General features: G+C 38.3%; 3 protein-coding genes across 6 annotated transcripts in view; 1 reads left to right on the top strand and 2 right to left on the bottom strand.

Moving 5' to 3' along the window:
* The window catches only part of iffo2b (intermediate filament family orphan 2b), a 35,256-nt gene extending 32,411 nt beyond the window's left edge, over positions 1 to 2,845 (bottom strand). For 3 of the 4 annotated variants that reach the window (XM_079598601.1, XM_079598602.1, XM_079598603.1), the window contains exon 1: positions 1,834 to 2,809. In XM_079598601.1, coding sequence (XP_079454727.1) covers positions 1,834 to 2,309 — 476 coding nt within the window. In that variant the 5' untranslated portion in view covers positions 2,310 to 2,809. Of the gene's footprint in view, positions 1 to 1,833 lie in introns of all 4 variants that reach the window. The other variant, XM_079598604.1, reaches the window with a different exon arrangement.
* Positions 2,846 to 5,306: 2,461 nt separating this feature from the next.
* mrto4 (MRT4 homolog, ribosome maturation factor) lies at positions 5,307 to 9,578 on the top strand. The gene is made up of 8 exons (XM_079597787.1): positions 5,307 to 5,462; positions 5,754 to 5,812; positions 6,035 to 6,138; positions 7,029 to 7,110; positions 7,244 to 7,311; positions 7,532 to 7,683; positions 8,364 to 8,440; positions 9,028 to 9,578. Exons 1-8 carry the CDS (start codon positions 5,435 to 5,437, stop codon positions 9,184 to 9,186), a joined length of 729 nt encoding a protein of 242 aa, XP_079453913.1. The 5' UTR covers positions 5,307 to 5,434; the 3' UTR covers positions 9,187 to 9,578.
* Positions 9,579 to 9,625: 47 nt separating this feature from the next.
* The window catches only part of akr7a3 (aldo-keto reductase family 7, member A3 (aflatoxin aldehyde reductase)), a gene marked incomplete at both ends in the record, with an annotated part of 5,071 nt that continues 4,696 nt past the window's right edge, over positions 9,626 to 10,000 (bottom strand). Inside the window, one exon of the mRNA XM_079597786.1 lies at positions 9,626 to 9,787. Within this exon, the coding sequence (XP_079453912.1) occupies positions 9,626 to 9,787 (162 nt within the window). The remainder of the gene's footprint in view (positions 9,788 to 10,000) is intronic.

Here is a 10,000-nt window from a genome sequence, read left to right as displayed (position 1 = left end):
ACAGCAGACTGGGCTTCTGACCAATCAGAGCAGAGTAGACCAATCACAACAGACTGGGCATCTGACCAATCAGAGCAGAGTAAACCAATCACAACATGGACCATCTGACCAATCAGAGGAGAGAAGGCTTACGGAAAGGAGGGGTTTAGTGAGACCGAATCATTTATCGAACCGCTTCAGACACTGTGAGAAAAGAGCTGATGCTGCAAAATACATTATGAGAAACTGAAAGTGTGTTTTGGCGTTTGATGCATGAACCTATCGTAGGAGACCTGCAAAACAACATTAGGAGCCTTTAAAATAGCATAATAACTATAAGAAGTTTCATTCATCTTCACTTATGGACTAAATGGTTGGTAAACTTCCCATAGAACATACAAACGAATCTCTAACAAAACAAAACAAAGATATTGTCCTATTTCATATCCGAACTTGTCTGTGGCCCATGTGAGGTTCCTGTGTGGTCATGATGTCATAATCGATGGCCATCGCAGACAAAGACGAGCCCACACCAGCAACAGTGTTGAACAGGGGCTTGTGAAGCACTCACAGGAGGACCAGGATGTGATTCACAGTTCACACACACACACACACACACACACACACACACACACACACACACACACGTTATTACTCCTCTTCACTCGCCTTCATTCTGAGCTCATTGTTGCTTTTCTGAAGGATAAGGCAGCAGTATTTACTAGTGAGTCAGCACATGCCTGGGCAAAGAGGGCACACACACACACACACACACACACGCGGCTCCTCTGAGGTCAGTGTTTGAAGTCATTCAGAAGTCATGCATTAATAAAACCCATTCAGCATCCAACTGTAATCTCATCTACAAAGCCTGCATGGAAGTCATTAAATCTTTCATCATGTCTGTCTCATATTATACTCCAAAACCATTACAACAAAATATGAAATTATATTTAGCAAAGGGAAAAAAAATTATAATAATTGTAGGAGCATAGTTTTCACACATTTTACCCTCAACTTTTCATTACTGTAAATGCAAGAAACAAACAAACTCATAACTGCAATGCATCCTATATTGTTTTACTTTTACTATTCCATTTATTTCAATTATGTTTCTGTTTTTATCAAGTGTTCAATCAATCATAATTACATTTATGTATTACAGTAATGAGAGTTTCATGTCACAGTGCAATATATCATAATGGTCACAAAAGTATGCCTTATTGTCAGTATGCAGTTATTATGGATTCTGCCAGTCAGACATGATCTTGAAATGATTTGAGAGATTCACAAGTCTCTGAATCTCTGTGCACCCGATGGAATGAATGAAACAATGAAGTAAATCACGGGAAACTGTAATAAAGAGGTTCTCGTATCATATTTCTGAAGACAGCTGCAGGACTGCAGGACTTCAGCTGCTGAGCATTGCCAGAAAAACTGGTATATTTAGAGGTGACTATAATAATAGTCATCACTGCTGTCGGGACAGATGGAAAAACAAACGTGCTGGACCTCACCAGAGCGGTCAGTCTCGGTCTGCCTTCAGATCATGTCACATGCAACAAATAAATGATGTGATTGAATCTTTAAATAACTCATATCCAGTCAATTGCATATATCCTTAAGAAATATTTCCCATATAAACACAGCAACATCATTTGTCCTGTTTGGACTCTGTCCAGCTGTCCTGCACACACAACTGGGCCCTTCAATATATGCTGTTCACCTGCCAAGAAATTCTGCTGCAATGAATCAGTCGTTGACCAGCGGCTCATATCCAGGCCTACAGAACTGTCCCAAACACACAACTCAACCACAACACAACACCAGTAAACCAAGCAGTGATGTACTCACTTTCTCTTGTACTCATCCCTCTCCCGCTTGACTTTGGCCAGGACGTTATACAAGGCTCTTAGTTCTGGGGTGATGGTGTCGATTTGGACCCCGACCCCGTCCGGATGGGTCCAGGAGACTCCGGGTCCCTGCACAGTCTTCACGCGCTCCCCATGTCTCAGGATATGCGTGTAACTCCAGATGGTGCCTGGAAGTCTGGACTCCAGAGAGTCCGTCTGAACGGCCACCTCGCGCGTGAAGGAGAAGCCCGGATACCTCGGCTGACTGGAGGCTTGCTTCAGCTGGCTCTCCAGGAGTTTGTTCCTTCTCTCCAGCTCATGGACTTTGGCGAGGAAGCAGCGGAACCTCAGGTTGAGGGTCTTGAGCACATGTATGTTGGATCCCAGGTCGTTGCGCAGAGCTCTGGGCACCGCGTCCGATGGCGCACCGCTCACCACGCCGCCCAGAAACCCCTCTCCAAACAACAGAGAACTCATGCTTTCATACAGAACCAGTGCGCTTTACCTCAATTCAAATCCTTCAGATTCTCTCTGAAGCTCGTGTGTCCATGCAGTTCTTCTCATGCGTAAAAACCCCTCATCGATCGAGCAGACACAAGCAATGCAGTCATTATCTGTCTATCCTTCCAGGACGCGTCATGTTCTCCATGGGAACGGGGAGGAATATCGGAGCACACTGTGTGTGTGTCAGCTCATTTCTGAAACTCCGGGACATCTGGACATCTGCGACTCATCTCAGTGATAATAGCGCAAGAATGAACTCCAAACTCTCCGATCACACCGACATTATTCACACAGACTCTTCCGGTTGACTCCGTGATCGCGTGACTGTTTTATAGCTACCGGCGCGACGGGATCGAGTTTCAGACTCTCCTAAAAGAAGGAGATCCGCAGCGGACTCTCCGCCCTCACCAGCGCCACACACACACACACACACACACACACACCCCGGGACGCGCAGGCGCGCACTCGCGCACACAGGAGGGAGTGCAGCACTTTGGCATTATCGCCCCCTCAACAAACTCCAACACTTTCTATTTCTTAATACTGAAGTCTATTATTTTAATCCGATTTCAATGTCGCACCGTTTTAAAACACCCACAAAAGCACCTATAAGTTAAGAAGTTGAGAAAAACGAAACGTTTATCAGTGCTCGTACCTGAGAATCTAACAAATGCACGTGTCAAAGTCCTTTATTTTGGGTTTGCTGGTTGTTGTTGTTGGTTTGCACTGTTTGTAATAATACATTTTTATTTTTTTTGCGCTTTTGCAGTAACATAAATACTCTTTAAGTAAATACACTTTAATTCACTTTAATGATGGATAACTATTTTCTCTTAAGAGATAAAACAAAAGAAAGCAATAGATACATTGAAAATAAAATCTAAAAAATAAAATAATTAGATCAAATAACTGATAAAAAAAAGGTTGATTATGTAGAAAAAAATCATATTTCGCTCATCCTGCTTATCTTGTCTTATCTTAATCTTATTAAAATGGTATATGATGCAAACTATCTATCTATCTAGTTAGTTTTAGGTCGCTCACCAAGGCTGCATTTATTTGATTAAAAAAAATACAGTAAAAACAGTAATATTGTGAAATATTTATTACAATTTAAAATGTGAATATATAGTAAACTGTTTATTTTAATGTATTCCTGTGATCAAAGCTTTATTTTCAGCATCATTACTGCAGTCTTCAGTGTCACATGATCCTCCAGAAATCATTATAATATGCAGATTTAATTGCTGCTCAGGAAACATTAGGATTATTATCAATGTTGAAAACAGTCGTGTACAATCTTTGATGAATAGAAGGCTCAAAATAATGAATAAATATCTGAAAATAAATATCTGAAATAGAAATCTTTTGTAACATTATAAATGTCTTTACTGTCACTTTTGATCAATTTAATGCATCCTTGCTGCTGAATAAAAGTATTAATTTCTATTCATCAAAGAATCCTGAAAAATAAATTGTACAACATTGTTGACAATGTTTAATTGATTGACAATAACAATCAATCTAAAACATTTGCACGGTGTGTGTGTGTGTGTGTGTGTGTGTGTATATACAGTATTGTATATATACAGTATATATAGCCTAATATAAACATTTTACGTCTGCTCATTGCAACAACATAATCAGTTCAGTGAATGTAAATTTGTGATTAATTCCGACTCATTAGTCAGAGTAGAAAGTTCATACCACTAATAATATTGACGAGCAAGCAGACTCGACATGAAATGAGCCATTCGGTAAACTCATTTACACTGTCAGGAGAAAGTGTAAAGTTGAAGCACACTGAGGAAGAAGGCGTTGAGTTGAGGACTTTCTCACTTCTGCATGTTGTGGCAACACAAATCCTGTGCTTTCATTTCCCCAAACGACTGACTGATGAGCAGAATCAGACATTATTACATTATTACACAAGCATCTACACCTTAAACCTGCCCTGGCTTGATGGCCATCTGAACATGTGCACAAAACACACCCATGGATTTATGAGGATCATAAGCAATGTTTGCAATTGTTTTGAATAGACAGTACAAGTATGCAAACTCAAAGTTTTTGGGGAATGCAGTCATGTCTGCCACAAATCCTTTCATTCAAGTGTTAAGTGCCCACGAGAATCCATCATATCTCATATAATCTATAACAAAAACATGCAGTTCCTAATGAGTTTTAGGCGTCTGTATTCATGACGTGTTGACATGATCAGTCTGAGATCTGGTGCTAATGCTGTGTTTAACAGCAGCTGATGTTGTTCTGTTGTGAACAGGGAAATGAAAAATACAGAAATGATATATTATTATAATTAGGTATGAGTGCAGTGCCAGAATTGTACACATTTAACTAGTGCTTAAGTGAAAAAAAATATAAAAAAAAATAAAATAATTAATTTCAAGAAACATTGGACATCTTGCCCTATAAAAGTAGACCTTGAGTAAAAAATACTCAAAATAATATTTAAGTATATTTTTTTATTTAGTTAGTTCAATTATAGACAGTTCAAGTACAATGCAATAAAAAAATAAGATGAATACAAAGCATTGTAAATACAGCTCAAAATGTTATCCAGAGAATAACATCAATTAAAGTATAAAATGAACATAAAAATAATACAAATAAAAATAAATAAAAAAGTAATAAATACAAAAATAAAAGTTTTATTTTAGTATAGTAGCCCAATTAAGTGCAATTACTTTAGGACACCCCTGTCTGTGTTTAATTTGTTTATTTATTTTTATTGTAAAATGTGGCATATTGACAAAATGAGGTGTTTTCTACTGTACATAGGCTAATGTTAAAAATTGCATACGCTACTATAAAAACTGTAAACTTTAAAGTTTCAAGACTAATAAGCGATTTCGCTGATGTCATCGTCAGAAATAAGAGAAAGTAGATGTTCAAATCTACTGTCTAGTGCAGTCTTCTACTGTAATATTTCACTTGTGCTGCGCCTCCTGCTGGTTTGGATGTGATCTGATTAATATTCATGAGTGCACCAGCGAGCTCCACTAGTCGGCGCTGTGAGTCCTCACTGTTCACCAAGCGCTGGAAGATCCGCAGGCGAAGAAGAAAACAACGTGAGCACCATGCCGAAATCCAAGAGAGACAAGAAAGGTATGATTTTAATGTTTTATCACTTACTATAAATCAACTTTACACACCATAGATTACAATTAATCGAGGTTTTAGTTCGTGGTGTGGTTAAAGAGTGGAACGTAATTATAATTGGCACATTACTAAAATAAATGCATGTTTGTTAAGTTACTTGTTTCTCATATACTTCAGTGCACGTGGTTAAACTGTAATCTATATTACTGTCATTTATTGAGGTTATTATTGAAGCAGCTGGGTGTGTTTGAATGTGTTAATGTCATTATCGTTAATAGTGGCTTTATTTTTTAACAGTTTCTTTAACCAAAACAAAAAAGAAGGGGTTGGAATCCAAACAACACTTGATTGAAGAGGTTAGTATGACTTCGTTGCTCTTTTGGGGGATCCTACAAGTATGTACTATAGTAATACCAGATGATCATGTTATCCATCATGATTTGAGATGTTGAAGCTTCAATGGAGAAAGAAGATCTGACTGTATAAAGAGTCACATCATCTCATTTTGCATCCAGATTTGACGAGTGTTATAGCTTTATGATTGATGAAAATCATTTTTCCTTTTCTCACCTTATCAGCTGCGGAAATGTGCAGATATCTACAGATACGTGTTTGTGTTCTCAGTAGAGAACATGAGAAACAACAGACTGAAAGACATCAGGACGGCCTGGAAACACAGCCGGTACACATACACATTTGCGCATACACACACTCACATACTCACTCACTTACACACAGTTGTGCATACAGACACCACACACACTCTCACACCTCACATACTCACTCGCATGCACGCACCACACACATACTCACTCACTTACACACCGTTGCGCATACACACACCACACACACTCACATACTCACTCACACACAGTTGCGCATACACACTCACACCTCACATACTCACTCGCATACACACACCACACATACTCACTCGCATACACACACCACACTCACTCACATTCTCACTCATTACACACAGTTGAGCATACACGCACCACACACTCACATACCTCTCACTCACATACTTAATCACTTACACATAGTTGCGCATACACACACTCTCTCACATACTGTCACTCACTCACTTACACACAGTTGCGCATACACACACACACACACACACTCTTCCACATACTCACTCACTTACACAGTTGCGCATACACACACCGCACACTCACATACTCACTCACTCACTCACTCACATACTCACACACACACACACTTACACACAGTTGCGCATACACACACTCTCTCACATACTGTCACTCACTCACTTACACACAGTTGCACATACACACACACCAAGTTAATGCTATTTTGGCCTAATCCCTACACATCACAGAAACGTGCGAAACACTAGATTAAAATTAAAAGCATGATTTATAAGCTTTTTAAACTAGTAAGGACCAAAACAATTTCCTCACTAGTTTGTTGTCAGAATATTTCACTGTCAGTAAGGACATTTGACCCTCACTAGTATAGCTACACACACACACACACACACACACTTCATGCTGATGCTGATTTACTGCTTTATTTAAGAGAGATTAATGTTGATTTGGGTTACAGGTTCTTCTTCGGTAAGAACAAGGTCATGATGATCGCGCTGGGTAAAGGGCCGACTGACGAATACAAAGATAATCTGCATAAAGTATGTCAGTGCACGTCATCAATGATTCAATTGATACAAGATGAATGTTTACACACATTTTCTGAATTTTATTCTACTACATTGGCTTACTCTGGCTAATATCCAGTATATAATGTTGTGGTTTGTTGTACAGCTGAGCAGATTTCTCAGAGGTGAAGTCGGTGTTTTGTTCACAAACAAAACCAAAGACGAGGTGCAAGAGTAAGTAATGAACCCCGGACACACCAGTTAATATGCTTTGATCTTAAATTAAACTCAGTGTTTTGTCATAATTTAAGAGTCTTGTGCATAAACTGCTTCTTGATGAATTCAAAACTGAAATACTGGCTAGTGTGATTGAAATTAATGCTGTCTGTCACACTTGTTTGTTCAAACTTTAGCAATGTATTCTTCTTTTCATACCATGTTTGTTCTCCCGCAGATATTTCAGTGAGTTTAAAGAGATTGATTACGCTCGAGCGGGAAGCGTAGCGACCATGGCAGTGACGCTGGACGAGGGTCCGCTAGAACAGTTTCCACACTCGATGGAGCCTCAGCTCAGACAGCTCGGCCTTCCCACGGCTCTGAAGAAAGGTAAAGCATTCCTTCACAGCAAGACTAGCACACACACATGAGGTTTGTGTGGACTGTAAAAAACTCTTATGTATGTTTGACAAATTCATACTCATTATTGCTTTGGTTTTTGTATAACAAGACAGAATGCATTCATAAATATGTGACCCTGGATCACAAAACCAGTCACATGTCACACAGGTATATTTGTGGCAATAGCCAACAGTACATTGTATGGGTCAATTTATTTTATGCCAAAAATCATTAGGATATTAAGTAAAGATCATGATCCATGAAGAAATTTAGTAAATTTCCTACCGTATATATAAAACATGTATTTTTGTGAGTGAATGCAGCACAATCGTGAACATAAATGCACAACTTTAAAGCAGATTTTCTCAATGTTTACATTTTTTTGCATCCTCAGATTTCAGATTTTCAATAGTTGTGTCTCGACCAAATATTGTCCTATCATAACAAACCATACATCAATGAGAGATTATTTATTCAGCTTTCAGATTATGTATAAATTTATATATTTAAAAAAAATTTACCCATGTGACTGGTTTTGTGGTCCAGGGTCACATATAAGAAAAGACTGTAACTGCTTCTGAAATGGTCTATTATCAGTGGAGCGTAAGTGTACTTATAATTGCATTGGACAAAAAGTATTGTTCACTTGCATATCAATCCATGTGCAGGTGTGGTGACGCTGATAAAGGATTTTGAAGTGTGTAAAGAGGGAGACACACTCACACCCGAACAGGCTCGAATTCTGGTGAGTTTGTGTCATTTATACAATGCTAAAAATCCTATTCTTAAAGGTGCACTATGTAACTTTTTGTTCAGAATTAACTAAATTTAAAGTAGTTCACTTAAAAATGAAAAATCTGTCATTTACTCTCAAGTTATTTCAAACCTGTATGAATTTCTTTCTTCTGCTGAATACAAAAAGAAGATATTTTGTAGATTGTTGGTAATCAGACCCCATTGACTTCTATAGTAGGAAAAAAATATGGAAGTCTACTATTTTTAAGTTGTAATAACTTAGTGTTGTTTCTCAATATTTCTTTTTAGATATAAATTTTTGAAATGCATTCATTGCTGGATGGTTTATTCACAAACATCATATTTCTTTATTTGGATTAAAATGTATTTAAAAAAACAAAATAAAAAAGGGTAATCGTGAATTAAAGGGGAATGAAAGAAAAAAGTCTGTATTGTGAGATTAAAGTGTCGCAATTACCTTTTTTTATTTTCCGTGATAAACAAGCTTCCGTGTGTCCTAAACTAATTGGGATTCAATCTTGAATTCTTTATAACATTATCAATTTAAACCGATGTATTTTTGGCCTTTCAAATCAGAAACTCTTTGGAAACGAGATGGCGGAGTTCAAATTGTCGATAAAGTGCATGTGGAACTCAGAATCCGGGGACTTTGAGAAGCTAGCGGATGGTGACGTCGAGGAGACCAGGAAAGAGGAAGCAGAGGAAGACTCAGAGGACGGAGAAGGGAGCGAATAAAACCTGGACTTTTTTGCCATGAACATTTGTTTGTTTTGACCCTACATTAACCTGTAAAATGTTTTTATTGAGTGTTCTTTCAGTCATCTGCACAGTTTGTTTCAATAATACAAGGTTCTGTATGACTACTGGACTGAGGCAAACAGGTGATCTGTTATTCTTACTGTTAAATATAAGTTATTTAGCACATTTATGGCAAGAAGAAAACAACGCAGTGATCCATCAAGATGCTACTATTGCATTCATTTTATTGCGTTCTCATGTAAACGTGTGGGAATGTAATACAGTAAGTGCTGGTGAGCTCAGGAAGAGGTTTTGTCATTGTGTTTATTCAACTCAATTTATCACCGTTTTGTCACTTGACCATGAAAAATAAAGTGATTTCTGTATTAGTTCTTCTAAATCAGGCTTTGTGTTTTCTCGAATTGTCATGGGCTGTCTAGCGGAAGTAGTTGGGACACTCGTGGGCCACTAAATCCCAGGCGTGTTTGAAAGCGTCCACGACTCCCGGTTTCAGTGGCCCTTCTGCGGCTGCCGTCAGGTTCTCCCGCAGCTGATCCATGCTGGACATCCCGATGATCACCCCATCACCCTCATCCCCCTGGAAACACAGCACATCTCTGTTTAATTCCATTATGAGTTGAGTAAACAGGAAATCGAGTTTACGTTTGCTATGGTCATGATGCTACACTGTAAAAAAAATGTGGCTGCGATTAGTTATAACAACTTAAAATTTGAGAGAATTTAAATATCCAACTAAACTAAAGTTAGCTAAACTTAACATTTTAAGTCAAGCATGAACACTTACTTTTTA

Source organism: Phoxinus phoxinus, assembly GCF_949152265.1.
Source record: "Phoxinus phoxinus genome assembly, chromosome: 22".
NCBI lineage: Eukaryota > Metazoa > Chordata > Actinopteri > Cypriniformes > Leuciscidae > Phoxinus > Phoxinus phoxinus.
The sequence above is the reverse complement of the archived record's forward strand: the minus strand, read 5'-3'. Positions and strand labels throughout refer to the sequence as shown.